This window comes from Mixophyes fleayi, chromosome 2 (assembly GCF_038048845.1).
Source record: "Mixophyes fleayi isolate aMixFle1 chromosome 2, aMixFle1.hap1, whole genome shotgun sequence".
Lineage (NCBI taxonomy): Eukaryota > Metazoa > Chordata > Amphibia > Anura > Limnodynastidae > Mixophyes > Mixophyes fleayi.
The window spans coordinates 42,444,234-42,460,496 of NC_134403.1; the positions used below are offsets into that span (position 1 = coordinate 42,444,234).

The 16,263-nt window shown below is 40.5% G+C and overlaps 2 protein-coding genes across 3 annotated transcripts in view; both read left to right on the forward strand.

Annotated features, from left to right (window-relative positions):
• LATS2 (large tumor suppressor kinase 2) overlaps nucleotides 1-16,263 on the forward strand; it is a 276,737-nt gene that overhangs the window by 150,876 nt on the left and 109,598 nt on the right. The gene's annotated exons all lie outside the window — the stretch shown is intronic.
• XPO4 (exportin 4) overlaps nucleotides 1-16,263 on the forward strand; it is an 83,513-nt gene that overhangs the window by 64,120 nt on the left and 3,130 nt on the right. For both annotated transcript variants that reach the window (XM_075198847.1, XM_075198848.1), the window contains exons 10-22: nucleotides 3,988-4,164; nucleotides 6,852-6,994; nucleotides 7,666-7,814; nucleotides 8,941-9,118; nucleotides 9,713-9,872; nucleotides 10,017-10,186; nucleotides 10,431-10,605; nucleotides 11,117-11,410; nucleotides 12,241-12,421; nucleotides 13,918-14,036; nucleotides 14,297-14,427; nucleotides 15,482-15,599; nucleotides 15,681-15,773. In XM_075198847.1, coding sequence (XP_075054948.1) covers nucleotides 3,988-4,164; nucleotides 6,852-6,994; nucleotides 7,666-7,814; nucleotides 8,941-9,118; nucleotides 9,713-9,872; nucleotides 10,017-10,186; nucleotides 10,431-10,605; nucleotides 11,117-11,410; nucleotides 12,241-12,421; nucleotides 13,918-14,036; nucleotides 14,297-14,427; nucleotides 15,482-15,599; nucleotides 15,681-15,773 — 2,088 coding nt within the window. The remainder of the gene's footprint in view (nucleotides 1-3,987; nucleotides 4,165-6,851; nucleotides 6,995-7,665; nucleotides 7,815-8,940; nucleotides 9,119-9,712; nucleotides 9,873-10,016; nucleotides 10,187-10,430; nucleotides 10,606-11,116; nucleotides 11,411-12,240; nucleotides 12,422-13,917; nucleotides 14,037-14,296; nucleotides 14,428-15,481; nucleotides 15,600-15,680; nucleotides 15,774-16,263) is intronic.

A 16,263-nucleotide genomic window follows, 5' to 3' on the forward strand; every position in this document is an offset into this window, starting at 1 on the left:
ATTTATGTAATAGGGTTTTTCATGTGGATAAATGGATATTTTGCTACAATACATCATATAATACATCGCTTGCCTCTCAGCCCTGGTACAATGACGCAGGATGAGTGTGTGAAACATATGCAGGGTTGAGTTACACCAGCAGTGTATAAATGCTCAGCTCTTGTTGTTTCACTGAGCGCTTGTGTGGTGTCGTTCTGGTATGTTTTGTTTACCAGTATAATTATGTGAGAAAATATGTGACAACTGCCATAACAATCTATTAACATTTTTCCAGCAGAGGCGACTTTATACATTTATTTTCTCCTATTATACCAAATACTTGTGAGGTATCTTCAGGTTTAGAACCCTATGTCCATATTACATACAAACATCATGCTGTATCACTAGGTATCACTAGGCACCTTATATTATATCAGTTATACATATATTCCAATGTGTGTTTTCTTCTGATTTTTATTTAAAAGCCTCAATTATTTTATTTCTATTTTCGTAGACTGTTTGTACAGCTGTAATCTTGCTATGTTTTGCCTGACCCCATGGTCTGAGACTGCACGGAGCAGTTTCTAATGGCTACCTTCATTTATCTCTTATCTTCTGTGTGCAAAACATATGTAGTGTAGCGTAGGCTGCTTCTCTAGTTATTAATGAATTAGTCAGACATTAGGCGCAATTTGCCAAGCACACTATCCCATTTCCATTAAAGTGTACAAAAGGACCTAGGGAAGTTTATCAAGTTTATTACAAAGATGAGGCAAAATATTATATCATTTTTTAAGGAGACTTCTACCGGTTCAATGAATGATAATGTAAGGTTAGGTGTACTAGGGGACTGACCTAATGTATGTAGCCCACAGTTACTGCCGGTTTAATCATCTGGTCGGCTCTATATTGCAAATGTTGGTAGACATTCGGCAGATGACCGATATTGACCACTGAGTGCATTTATCTCCCAACTACATGAACAGACATCTGACACGGCCGGGCTTGCTGTAGTGGGTGGGCTTTTCCAGAAAATAGGTATGATTTGAACCCCCTGTTTTGGCCGTTTTGCTTCTCTGTTTTAGTATTTATCGATTGAAACAACTGGATGACTGATGGTATCTGTCACCCTTTAGCCTAGAGCAGGGTTTCCCAAACCCAGTCCTCAGGGCTCCCCAACAGTGCAGGTTTTCCGGATCACATGTGACATAATTAGGGACTCCTGTGGATCTGTTACAATGTGTCAGTCAGTAATGAATACACCTGTGCTCCAGCACGGAGATATGGAAATCCTGCACTGTTGGGGAGCCCTGAGGACTATGTTTGGGAAATCCTGGCCTAGAGGATAATTGTGTGTGAGCTTTATGAAATGTTGCCCTAAGAGTGAAGGATATTTGAACATTCTAGGGGGTGACTTTCATCCACTGTAAGTGCTTCTGCGCGGCATAATTGTCAAAAAAAACAATTTGTCACATAGCTTGTACTAGTACTGAGCTGTCCGTATCTGACGCTGTGGACACTTGCGCTTAGAGACAGAACCAGGGACATTCATGTGCAGTACAGTAGGGAGTGGAGACGTAATTTAGATTTAGAGATGAGATGCGCCTAAGCGTAACGCAACTTAATAAAAGTGGATGTATTTAACTTGCATCGATGCATGGCACATATCTGCAAATGTAAATCGTCCCCATAATCCAGAGCTTGGACTATACACGGTTCACATGTGATACCTTCATTACATACAGCAAGTCTTTATAACTGGAACTATAGTACTGATTGGATCACCTTTGTGGTAGCTTTTCAGTATGTAGAAAGCAGACTGTTCAGTTACTTTAAACTAGAGCCAATGGTGCTTGCAGACTGTACTCAAACAAGCGCTTCTGACAAAGAACACAGACATGAAGGACGTCCCTAAATAGGACCGTTTCTTTCTGCCAAGAAAATATTTTCATGTTACAGTATAATCAGTTTAGTTGTGTTTGGCAGTTATTGCTGGACCATCTGCACCTTTTAGAGTTTACCGTTTCTTAATTTACTAGTTGATGAGGCAACATGTGTCTTCTCAATATGTCTTGTATATTGGTTATGTAAAGAGGTGTTCCTGTCTGATACGGCATTTGAAATCGCACCTCCTCCCTTATTCAAGCCTGCCACTAACATGTACATGTGCCGTGTGTACTTTAACCTTATTTTAGGGTTATTCAAGAAGTATAATTTGGACACACACACACACGCACACATACATATATATATATATATATATATATATATACACACACACACACACACACACACACACACACACACACACACACACACACCACCCCCCCCCCCCCCAAACACCTTGGTGCCTGCCGCAGGCTGGATCATCCTCCACACACCCTGAATGTGGGCGCCCTCTATTTTCCTTTTTAAGTGTTTAATAAAACACATGGGCAGAGGTCATCCTGCCCCCTCGTATGTCTCTGCATTTAATGTGAATGCATCGCTGACTGTGCCGCCAGGATACATTGAGATGTCATCTGTAGGCTCCAAGGAAGCTGCCCCTAGCAGCTAAGTTATTGGTAGTATTGAATAATACTTGTCTTTACCAAGAACCGGCCTTTGATCAAGAAGCTCCACATTGGGGTGCCCTTATTTTACTTGGCCTGCAGCACCGTACAAGGGGTAAAAAAAATTATATCTTCGTTTTCAGTTAACAGCCATTTATAACAAGAGTTCCCTCTCTCTGTAGTCTGCCAGCTTCTTTTACAATTCATATCCTCCTTACTATGTTTTATACAGGTATTCATACACAGAACTCCTCAGCCACTTAAGTGCCTCTATACAAGTCACATAAAACAACTTCTATTATCCATAATAATTTGCGGTAGGAAGTGATTTATTCTTTCTAATGTACAAGATCTCCTAATGGAGCTGCCGTTCTGTACAGAGTCCCTATGAAGAGTGTCATACACAGCATAAAGGCCTATAAGTGTTTCAGGCTTTGGCCGTCCCGTCCAGCTGCCTGGTCTACAGCAGTCCTGCTATATGATCTGCTGACAGAGACGCACCAGCTTTGAACTGGGCAGTCTAGACCGTGGAGATTATACAGCGAGCACAAAGGATTTAGAGGCTATGAAACGACATCTATATGTTTATATACACACAGCAGAATGAGAGGTTGCTGCAGCTTAGCCGGAGTTTATTCTTGTTGCTGAATGTTTGTTCAACGTTGGTCCTGGACGGACCCCTTTAATTTGAGAAGGTTTAACGTGGTGAGAGAGCGGGTCAGTCTAGGGCAACACTTGTCCTTGTTCTTGGTCTACTTGATTATCTTCAGTATCTGATATGTGCAACGTTTGATTTTGTATTGGGGTCAAATCAATTTATAGAACCATCCCACACCTGTGTATTGCATCATAGGGAGGTCAACTTTGATACTGTAGTCTAGTTTATCAACGGTAGCTGAAAAGTAGTAACATGACAGGAAGGGCTCATTTAAGAACAAAATCTGTATACATTTCATTTTTTATTTTATTTTTTTACTTTCTACTGTGAAAAATGACCTTGCATACCTTTCAGATTAAATTCTTCCACAGGTGGTTCATTTTCGGTAATCGAACTTCTTAGTAGAGCGACAAGTTACTGTTGAGTTATTGTCCTGAACCCTATTCAGCAGGCATATTTGTTCCTAAACACTATGTGAAATGCGGCATTGGATAGTATTCAGTAGCAGCTTATTGCATAGTTTAACCTTTTGAGTACTGCGGTTTTCTGTTGTTGTGCAGTCTCTTCTCAAGGTGTCTATGTGCGTATGATCTACAGTTTCCCCACACCATTGGCGTTATTCCCTCTGAGTAGAACTTGAGGAAAGGAAGCTGTTGAGTTCGACTGTGCGCTTGTGACCTTCCGTGTGTGTGTGATCATTGATGTTTAGGACAATAGAGGCAAAGTGTGGTTCATAGCCAAATATAAGCACATACATCCGTGATTTTCCTTCATGTTTGTTTTTTTTCTTGTTTCCAGCTTGACAAAGATGACATGGTGTACATGGAAGCTTATGATAAGCTGCTGGAATCATGGCTCACATTGGTGCAAGATGATAAACATTTTCATAAAGGCTTCTTCATCCAGCATGCCGTCCAGGTGTTTAACTCTTACATCCAGTGCCACTTGGCGGCCCCAGATGGCACGCGGAACTTGGTGAGTTTTCTAAAGCTTAGTACAACCAACGTTGTTAATCTGAAATGTTCTGGATGGCTGCACATTCTCCGGTCATACGTTCAGCATGATTACTTCTAGAACTAGCAGGATGACTGAATGGCTTAAAGAAAACTTCCAACCAAAACTGAAAACGTTTTGGGTAAAATTAGGGAAAATGGGAGAGTATTTGCTTACGGGTCTCACCTAAGTGACGTTTTCTTCACACCTGTCATGACGTAGTTGTGTGGACTTATCCTTTAGTTGCTGATCATAGTTAAGGTAGCTGTAAGTTGTAAAAGTAACGTGAGCAAGCAGTTGGTAGCGTAACCTTTTGTTTGCTGTTACATTACCACGTGAGCTATGTAACCTGGTGGGGACATTAAGGATTGTGCTTGGTAACTAGGGCAGGCGTACTGTAACTAATCACTTCCACATCTCTGGATAGTACATTCTGTTCTGTTCCTGTGCGTATATACAGCCTCAACATAGCGCTTAATTTTTTTCAGTATGCTCCATATAGTGTCTGTCTTTGCATTATTAAAACATAATATTATGATATGATCCTTTTCTGGATTAGTCCAGTGCTGCGTTTCATGATACAGGGCAGGACCTTTGTCATCCTTCCTGTTTGTAAGTCAGTGGGAAATATTTGTCTACATTTACACCATGGAATTGCCTAATTTTTATGGATTTCCTACCTTTTAAAAGTCCTATAAATTAATGAAAGTTGCAGGATGGAATGCAAGAGCCAATACATCCATTGCTTTATTTAGCTGAGGTGCTTCATAGCTGTTTCTTTTCATTCTTTACGTGGTAGTTTCCGCTACCCTTGGATGCGACACATATTACAGAGCTGCTCTCTGTAATATAGTTTTATTAAACAGCTGCGTCGTATCCAAGGACAGTGAAAATAACAATCCTGCCAGAGGGACCTTTTATGACCGATGAGCACAGACAAGGTAGAAAGCTAGAGCAATGTATGTAAAAAATTGTACATATATATGAGTGTATATATGTATATAAGGCATCTGAATGTGGAAGATTGCTTTGACATTCTGTTTTGAAAGTTCCTGCATTTTGACGAAATTGGTGTAAAGTAGAATTCAAACTTACAACTTGATTGGTCAGTGCTCCTGGTCACCAGGGATTACTGTGACCTGTGTTCCACCCACATCAGACTGTGCGCTCTGGTTAATGCTCTGTCTAGTTGTGTACTGCAGCCAGCCACATTAGTAACTTTAATTATTCATAGAGAAGCCTGAAAAGCTTTGGCACACTGGGACTTCCTTCAAAGGCTTTTGTAGATTGGTTCTTTCATATATATAAGACACTAATGCAATTGGAATAACAAGTGTCATGTATATGAAGGAGGGGGGGACACATCTCTATCAAATAAGTTATTTATCTCAAAGTAGCAAATTAAAGCACAGCTGACATTCCGCAGCTCTACTTGGTTTCAAAGCGGTAGTCAGGGCTTACAAATAGATATGAAGCTCTCTGCAGTCGGCAGCTGCAGCTTTGAAGTCCCCAAAAGAAACGTGTTTGGTGATTTACATTAAGGAGAGCTCGGAATCTGGGAAGTGTGTGGCGAGAAGCACAAACGTGTGTAGCAGATTTTCTCCAGTATGCCTGGCTAATTCTCCACACCCACTTTAATTTTTCATCTGTGTTTTATACTCTGCACAAATTAATGATTGCTCGTGGCTCAGTGACTAAGTACCCCGACCATAAATCAAGCCATTGCTAGAAATCACCGAACAAATGTCCGTCTGCTCCTTGTAATTAGCACATGTGGTGATTTAAGCCTTATTAAATTTTATTTGTTTTAAACTTGCACACAAAGATAACTAATCCTGCATTAACCTGGCACAACGTTTTTATGTTTGTGTTTTCTGATGGGATTTGCAGTTGTCATGACAATAGCTTTTCCCCTCAGCCGCAACTCGTCACTGGTTTTTCTACGACAAGCTATTAGTTAGCTGTGTTATAGCTAATTAGCTGCCAGTGGTGTCTAAAACTGATGTAGTCTTAGCAGGGGCTCTTGTAGAGACACTGGACACGCAAATTAAAAGCCAACAATTAAACACAGTGTTTTGTATAAGGTGGTATACCATACCGCCACTTCTTACTGCCTTCATTGTAAAACTATCATATTTCATTCACTTACGTTTTCCATACGGTCACATTTTAAATTTCCACTTTGACCACTGGCTAAAGCAATACATTTTTCGTTTAAAATTGCAGAACACACATTGTGACAATTCTGACCACATTCTGCTTTTCTGGTATTTTAAAAGTAAAAAGGCAAAAAAAAAAAAAGTGTTCATGCCATATAATAAACTAGTAATAACTCCATCATCTTTATTATCTGCCTTTCTTTGCTGGGATAGATGTATCCTGTTTTCAAAACATTCTGGGCTTTAAAAACTTCTACGGTCCACTGTAGGGATGTTCCTGCTGACGTAAGAGGTTGTACACAAGTCGGTAACTTGAGGTAGCTGCATTCAGTGAGCAAAGATGTAACATTATTTCCAGACTGCTTGCGGTTAACCTTGTGTTATGAAAGATAGCGGATATTTTTGGCTTTCGTACCTTTTAAACATTGCGGATGGTTTCAGTCTATTACTATAATCATGTAGATATTCTAATTTTATTTTTATTTTATCTGCTGTTCCTTCTGTCGCCAGACTGCTAATGGGGTTGCCTCCCGGGAGGAGGAAGAAATAAATGAAATACAAGAAGATGATCGGGACTTGTTTTCTGATCAGCTGGCCAGTGTGGGCATGCTGGGAAGGATAGCCGCGGACCACTGCATACCTCTACTGACAAGGTACAGGGCGTGTAACTTACCGCTAGAAACATGTTTGTCACTCCTAGACAACATACTGTGTTTTAGCCTCTTAAAGATGTCCAGTCAAACATTTTGTCTTAAAGATGAACTTCCCTCCACCCAAATGGCAGAATCCTGGGGTAACCCATGTACATCTCCTCTGCATTTTCCAATTCTCTGATACACTGCTCTGTGCAAATGTGTGGATAATGCTGGTTGGACGAATGCCACCGAGCTTACTGCAGCTGTCCAATCAGCTTCTTTGACACATTGACACTGATCGTTGTATTCATTTGTTAATCTCTTGGGTGTTGGCCCTTAAGAAGTGACCGTTACCAGATGGGAAGAGTTTCTCGGGGATTGTGGTCGTCCCAGACCCCCAATGCTCCTCCTTGTGGGGTGAAGGATTTTATTTCCTTCTTTTTTTAAAGAAGAGAAAAAAAATGGGCACATTATATATATATATATATATATATATATATATATATATATATATATATATATATAATATATTTTGTGTGTGTGTATATGTGCATGCATATATCTGTGTGTGTGTATGTTCTTGCTCATTTTTTTGAAAATAAATTACTAGAAGGCTGTTCATTTTGTGCTTCTCACTGATAAAACCCTGGTTTGTAGTAAAACAAATATGTGTATTGCTGCACTTTCAGCTTGTTAGAGGACCGAGTGACGAGACTTCATGGGCAGCTACAAAGGCACCAACAGCAGCTACTGGCCTCCCCGGGGCCGGGCTCTATAGATGATAATAAAGTTCTGGATGACCTGTATGAGGACATTCATTGGCTTATTTTAGTTACAGGTAAGTGATGCAATAGTCATATTTCTGTGCATCAGAGCTAGTTATTCAGACTCTTTGACTAAACTAATAATAGAAAAGAAAAGCAAGATAAATGATTGTATTATGCTCCCTAAGGAATATTATCGCAATGTAATCTTAGCAGCATTGATACCTAACATGTAAATATTGATTGATCAACCTAGGTGCTTTAACACAGGTATGTGCACATTGGCATATTTACAGAATCACTATACAGAGTCATGAAGGATTTTGTGCTAGCTGTTGTTGCCCAGTTAAGAGGTTGAAGTACTAAAGGATTAATATAAAGTATAGGAGTTACTACAGTATAGCGTGTTTGTACATTATTGTATGTAGCTGTGTGCTTCAGTCATTTGTAGAGTATGATGTGTATGTTGTAGTATACTGTGGGTGTGTATTGTAGTGTACAGCCGGCTGTAACAAGTATGACTATCAGTATTATGTGGGGTTATTAGTGTTGTGTTGTATCTGCATGTGTCACTATTGTGTAGAGTGCAGGGTAGGTTAGGTTGTAGCTTGGTAGAAGTGTTGGTTTTGTGTCTACATTACAAAGGGGGCAGTGTATGGTTGTATAGGCTATTCTGGGATCCCAAATATAATTTTGTCATTGTTGTGGGATGATGAGTGGTCCCACTCCCCAGCTGTGCACCTCTGTTGTATATTATAGTGTGAGTATTATTTATTTTGGGTGGCATAGTGTGAATGGTAGCACTTTGGGTGATAGCTTAGCTTGGGTGTCTTTGTTTTGGGTGGTAGCGTAGGGTGTGTATCATGCAGAAAGTGCACATCTGAGGTTGTCCTAGAATAATTGTATTATGATATCAGACCAAACGTCCGCTTTTGTGAGTCTGGGATCTTCAGAGGTCAGAGCTGAGTTCAAGTTAGTTTACTTCGTCCAACCACTTTATATCACATTTCAGCCTGTGTCATTGTAGCAGTGTGTTGACATTGCTGTAGTCTGGATGTCTGCATGTATTCTAACACACAGGTCACACGCTCAGATCCTATGTCATTATATGAGCCTTTGTCACACATGAATCAGCAGAACTTTTCATTTTTGTGTTGTAGCAGAAATATTTTAAATTGCTCTTTCCATTTATTGATATAGGCTACCTCTTAGCTGATGATGCTCAGGGTGAGACTCCATTAATACCTCCAGAAGTAATGGAATATTCAATTAAACAATCAACAGAGGTAGACATCAACACAACGTTACAGATCCTGGGATCTCCTGGAGAGAAGGCGTCATCCATACCAGGGTGTAACAGGACAGATTCGGTTATCAGGTCAGTCTAGCCTCTGGTTAATCATACAATAAGCCTATGATTTATGATCATTTATAGGGATGAGCGAGTTCTAGAGGTACTTTCACTTCCCTTAGAGTTAAAGGAACAAGATCTCAGCGATATTTTAAAATTTGACCACTTGGTGGCACTGTTCTATTAGTCTCTTTGGATGACTAATAGCTTTTTCAGCAGTCAAGCATCATTGTGACCATTTACTAATTGCATATGCAGTGATTAGTATAACATTAGATCAGACTTGGGCAATCTGTAGTCCTCCAGCTGTTGTGGAGCTATAGGTCCTAGCATATCCTGACAACTTAAGTCTGGCAGGGAATCTATTTTACAGCAGGTAAAATACGTATTGGCGTATTAGATGGAGTTACATTGCTGTATGTTCTAATTATACTGCCCTTGTAATAAGTTTCTGCTCCTTGTCTACTAAACACGTTCAGCTGTTACTATGACACTACGTCTTTTGTTTGTGATGAGCTGTGTATCTAAAGTATAAAGACTTAGTGTTAGCCTGAGAAGCCGTTGACGGCTTCCAGCTGTAGGTTGCACAGTTGTGATTCTGTTGTATTCTTTGTAACACAGGTTACTCTCTGCTGTCCTGAGAGCTTCAGAAGTAGAGTCTCGTGCAACAAGGGCGGATTTAACACATCTCTTAAGCCCCCAGATGGGGAAGGACATTGTCTGGTTTCTGAAACGCTGGGCGAGGACTTATCTCCTTGTGGATGAAAAACTGTATGACCAGGTAAGAAGAATCTTCTTCCCTAGGCTTGAGGATTTCCTGCATTGGTAGTAATGATGTTTATACAATGACCTGTTTCCATCTGGTCAGTCTCTGTTATTACTTTGTACCTTTCATTAATGTTTACCCCGTGTCTGTGCCTCGTAGATCAGCCTGCCATTAAATACAGCGTTTGGGGCGGACACAGAAGGATCCCAGTGGATCATTGGTTATCTTTTAGAAAAAGTGATCAGTAATCTCTCGGTGTGGAGCTCCGAGCAGGAGCTGGCTAATGACACTGTCCAGTTACTGGTTGCCTTGGTAGAACGGCGAGAGAGGTAAGAAACCTTCTGAAAGGATTATTCAGGCTGCTGTGTAGATAATGGCTGTGATTTAGTAACAGGGAGCAGATGTGAACTAACCTGTAGCAACCAATGAGAACTATACTTTCATTAGTAGCTTTTTTTTTTTTTTTTTTTTACTACCTGGACCAATCAAAGTTTCTTATTTGCATCATGTTAATAAATTGCCTTTATTGAATGTACCTTGGCTGGTTTATGATCCTGTAATTCTATCTTGCAGGGCTAATTTGGTAATACAGTGCGAGAACTGGTGGAATCTGGCCAAGCAGTTTGCCCGACGGAGTCCTCCCCTACACTTCCTGTCTAGTTCTGTGCAGAGGACCCTCATGAAAGCTCTGGTATTGGGGGGATTTGCCCACATGGATTCTGACACAAAGCAGCAGTACTGGACGGAGGTAAGGGGACGTGTAGCTGATAAGGGAAGATGAGGCGTGTACTAAGAGGACCTAAATGTACCTGTTTACAATCTGTGTATGTGTACGCACACGTCGTCATTTTGTTTTAGATATTTCTTGTATAGATTTCTGTGGATTTATTACAAAAATACCGTACCGTAAAACTGCCCATTGTAACATTGCTTTAAATTAATCTGGTTGTCCACAGTCAGGTGACTTTGGTTCATTGGCTTGTTTATACCTCCTGTATACACCCTTTGCTTTAGTAAACATTGCATTAGAGCTCAAGTAAATAGATTAAAGTTGTCTGAAGGTGACTAGCCCCTCAAGTTGTAGCCCCGGTCTACTCAGTTGTGTTTAGCCATAGATTTTTGGGCTGTTACTGATTTATTCAGCGACATAAATGCTCAGAATGGCGATGAGAATATGATTGTATATAAAATGCTGTAAGAATACACAACTTCCATGTGATTGGTGATGCGGAGCCAGTAACGCTGTATCTGTCCCACAGGTTCTGCAGCCTCTCCAGCAGCGGTTTTTGAATGTTATAAACCAAGAAAACTTCCAGCAGATTTGCCAAGAGGAGGAGGTGAAGCAGGAAATCACGGCCACGCTGGAAGCCCTCTGCGGCATTGCAGAGGCCACGCAGATCGACAACGTGGCCATCCTCTTTAATTTCTTAATGGACTTTTTAACGAATTGCATCGGGCTAATGGAAGTCTACAAGAATACCCCAGAGACTGTGAACCTCATTATAGAAGTTTTTGTAGAAGTTGCACATAAACAGATTTGTTACCTTGGAGAGGTAAGTACTGCGGACGCTTGAGCCGGCTGTGATGTAACAAGAGGTGGTCTCCTTGGGTAGACTAGTTATGCTTCGTTTGAGCCCTGTTACTGAAATACAGCCCAAGAGCTTTTTCTCCAGGCATGGGTGCATAGATCAAGTTCCAAACTGTGTTGTCAGAGACATGATGCCTCATTAGACGTGCTGTGACCAACCAATCAAGTGCTGTCGACACTGTCCCAACAAATATTCTCTGTGCACCATGTATGAGCAATATGGTGCCCTAGTATCAATATTAAATAAAATGCTTGGTTAGTAGTCCTGCATTTAAAAAATACTAGAATATATATTTCCACTGTTTGTGATAGTAAAAGTACAGTCTGGAGCATTGCGGGACCACTATATGGTTTTACATCCTACTAGTGATGTTGCACACAGATCTTAAGGGGAAAGAAAGTAACTGATAATAGATCCTTTAATACATTTTGGTCCAGATAACTTGTTGTTTTAAATGGCATCTTGGGACTCCCTACCACCTTGTTTTCAAGCTTATCAGCAGGATTCAAAGTTCCAGACAGTGGAAGTGTAGATGATGCCATGTTTAGAAGATAGTGGAACCCAGTGGATTATGTTTAGACAGATAGCTACTGAGAGGTAGCTGTAACAAGTAAGCCACAGTTTAATGGTAGGGAATTATCTTTGAGGAAAATACAATTTAAGACAATTAGCTGTCCCAATCAACATTAGGAAGGGGAGTAAGGTAATTGCTCACAATGTAGGTATTGATGCCATAAAACTGTCTTTGTTTAGCATGTTTGAGGGATATACTAATACTAAGAATTTTCTTTCAGTCTAAAGCCATGAATCTGTATGAAGCGTGCCTAACCTTGCTGCAAGTATACTCCAAGAACAACCTGGGTAGAAAACGCATAGATGTAACCGCAGAGGAGGATCAGTACCAGGACCTCCTGCTCATCATGGAACTTCTCACTAATCTGCTGTCAAAGGAGTTTATTGACTTCAGTGACACAGGTATGACTGCGGATGAAGAGCCCTGCAAGCTTTATGCCATTTTATTCTGAATTTGTTAGGCCTGGAAATAGTTGAGGCGCTGTTTTGTGGTGAAAGTGTTTGTTCATTAAAGCTGCATGTATAAATATAGGAAACCAGTTATATAGAACGTTTCTAAAACCAGAAAGCTAATTGCTGCCGTTATGCACATAGACCTGGTAAGTGAGCACAAACCTTCTCCACCTTGACAGTAAGCCGTGTGACCTCACTGCGCTGCGCAGAGGTGGTCACGGTGCAGTTGCCTGCGGCTGAAGGGTCGGCGGGCCATCTATTGCCCACCACCATTATAGTTTTGTACTCCATTGTGATGGGATGAAACTGTTCAGCCCAATCACCAAAGACCGGGTAGGTGACTGATTTGGCCAGACCTTCCGTATATGTGATGGTTCATTGATCAGGTCAAACATCTGGTTCTGGCATGTCCATAAGGAATTTTCTTGATCCAGTCTGCCGCTATTACCCACACTATCCGCTAACTGGATTTTTCATCCTAATCATTTTGAACCAGACGGTCATCAGCTTCAATGTCTGTGTGATTTGGTTAAAATAGATCAATCTGGCCAATATCTGTACATGTTTATCTACTCACCTTGCATGTCACGGCAACATCCGAGTTTACTGCTAGTGGAGACTGATCGGAACTGTCGAATCTAAATCAGATTGTTCACCTGTAAGTGTCAGTTTATCAGTTATGAGCTCATCAGCTGGAGAGAATTAAATACACTGCATGTTTTGTGTGTACAATAAGCTCTGCTTTATTAGTTACAAGTCCATATCTATGTAGCAAAAATCACGTATTACAGTAAACTACACCCCAAAAGGTTTTAACCATTCATGCTCCCTTTACACAGATGTTGCTACATTCTCACATTTTCACACAGGAATACTCCCCAGGGGGGAGTCGTTTATCTCCTGTTTCTGCTATATTCAAGGTCATGAGCACAGTCTCCTGCAAACAATGAATAACTCCTACAAACTATCTAATCTGTCTTTAAGCTATAAGAGAACAAAATGGCTATAAGGCAACAAGATGGCGTCGGCTAAGCAAAATCACATTTCTCAGACACTCATTTTTTGTATATACTTCTATACTGTCACCTCAGATACATGTTCAAACGTTCTATTCTGTCAATATATCGATAATTTTACATATAGTTTTATATATGTTAGAAGCCTTTCCAGAATATATAATTACTTTGACAGGAGCTCTGAATATTTTGTTGATGTGGATGGTTTTGTCAGCCCCTTAGCACGGTGATTGGCTGGTCCTGACCCGACTAACCCCCATAACTAAGCCTCTTATCAATAACTTTTATGTTAATGTTGTACATAGTTTACATCCAGTGAGCTCATACGCCATGCTTTCATTAATACCCATGATTCCATGTCGCTGCCAATACTTGTACGGGGTTAATACTTTGCCGATCACTTAACAATGTCACTTGTGTTACTTTCAGATGAAGTTTTCCGACCACACGAGCAGGGACAAGCCACAAACAGACCGGTTTCTGCGGCTGATGTAGTTTTATATGGTGTAAATATTGTGCTGCCATTAATGTCACAAGATCTGCTAAAGGTTTGTTTCTCTTCTGTTTGAGTACTTGCGAAATTGTCACTAAACCGTGTTCCGAAATGTTCATAAAATCTGCCTATCAGTGTGTCCGGGAATGTAAACAGTGTGGTGGCGCTTTACAGTCCGAATTGTGGAAAAAGCGCTATATAAATGTATAATAATTTTATATTTTTTATGTTTATTCTTATTTTTCAGTGTTTTTATTATTATTATTATTAGTGTTTGTCCTTTCTATTAAAAAGTTGTTTTTTTTCCCCCCCCAGTTCCCGTCACTTTGCAACCAATACTACAAACTGATCACATTTATATGTGAGATTTTCCCTGAGAAGATTCCTCAGCTCCCAGAAGACTTGTTCAAGAGTCTGATGTATTCTCTTGAGCTTGGGATGACCTCGTATCCTTTCTGTCTGTAAATATTTGTGGATAAACAAAGTATAAAATACATAATTCTTGAGTGAGGGTACTTTTTATAACATTTCGGTCAGTGTTTAAGCCCATCTTCTTCCTCACTGTGACCTCTTCATGTAGGGTCCTACACTAACCATTATGGAATCCATGTAACTATTGCTCATACCTTTTACCATTTGCTTTGGTAATGTAGTTAGAAAGCTATAAGCTGTACTGATCAGAGCACATCTGGGGAGAGTGCTGGACGACACATGAAGGTGATGTTGTATAAAACCACATAAACCCTATATCTGTATATTGGGGGTGATGTCTGGTTTACCATGACGAAGGACATGATCAGTTTGAAGTATAGAAGGGTTGAGCTGTCTCATAAATACTTATTATTTAGGAACATAAAACATAACTGGCTTTACCATTGCATTCTAGTAACAAAGACGAGAAGGAATGATCCTTTGTTCTCTCTACGCAATCTTATCAACAATAAAGAGTTTAGGTAGTAATCAGCACAAATCCATTGTTTCACTAACTGATGACCAGGGCTGTGCCCAGACATTACACTGCCCGAGGCGGTTCTTGTTCCTTTATATGGGCTGTGTGCAAATATGAAGTGATTTTTAAGCATTATTAGGAATCTCCCTAATTTAGATGTTTACATCAAGAAAATTTGTATTTTCAAAAATAATTCTCTTCATTGTGCTGCACCCCAAATTTTTCTGGCCAGGCAGCTAGCTGCCTCATTACTTGTTCTCTCTCGTACATGGAGCGTACTCCAACCACAGCAGTGCAGTTTGGCAGTGATGTATGGAGGATGAGAGATCGGATGAGGAAGGATGATCTCTTTCCACTTGTACGTCTTCCTGAGGATAGTCCTGTGTAGTTTGGGGAATAAATACAAGATTGTTGCTTTGAATTTTGTATTTATTTTTATTGTAGTGTATGGAGGTTGATACATATATATTGTAGTTTTGCTAGTACATTGTAAATGCAGATAGCTTGGTTTGATTACAGCAGTAATTTGTTTCTTTAACTCTGGCCATAAGAATGAGCTCCGAGGTGTCGCAGCTGTGTCTGGAAGCATTAACCCCGCTAGCCGAGCAGTGTGCCAAGGCCCAGGACACAGACTCTCCTCTGCTTGCAGCAACAAGGCACTTTCTAAAGGTAAGGCATCCTGTCTCTAGGACGGTGGCTCGCAGAAGGGGAGGCTGATTTCTTCACCCTTCTTTCTTGCCTGTTTTTTAGCTGGTCTTTGACATGCTGGTCTTGCAAAAACACAATACAGAAATGACGACGGCAGCAGGTGAAGCATTTTACACACTGGTCTGTTTAAATCAGGTATGTGTTTATTTTGAGTGGGTTACAGTTGAAATGCAAGGCGTTTTGTATACGAAAATCATTCAGAGTAGTCAAACGTTGTCCATGAAGACACATTGGCCTGGCCATAGACACCAGTAACATTGCCACATAGCTAACTGTAGTAGAATTTTAATCACCTAACACTGGAGAAACTGAAGAATTCCAGCCCAACCCGGAAGAGAAACAAACTAGTTAAGTACCTGATGCCTAACTACCTGCTGCTGGTGCAGTAGCGTCTGCAAATCTGAGTGATTGATAGCCAAAAACACGAGGTGGCATGCTTGACATTTGTTGGCCAGTGTTCTAAAAACATGAGTCTCCCATTCTTGGCACTTTCAAGCGATTGTTCACATTTGAAGTGCATTTATTTAACTGCAGAGCGTTAACCGTGATGAAACCAAAGTCAGGGTTCACATTGGTGTAATTCACATCAGCTGCTCCATCTTGTGTCCTGGTGTAAATGTTTAGC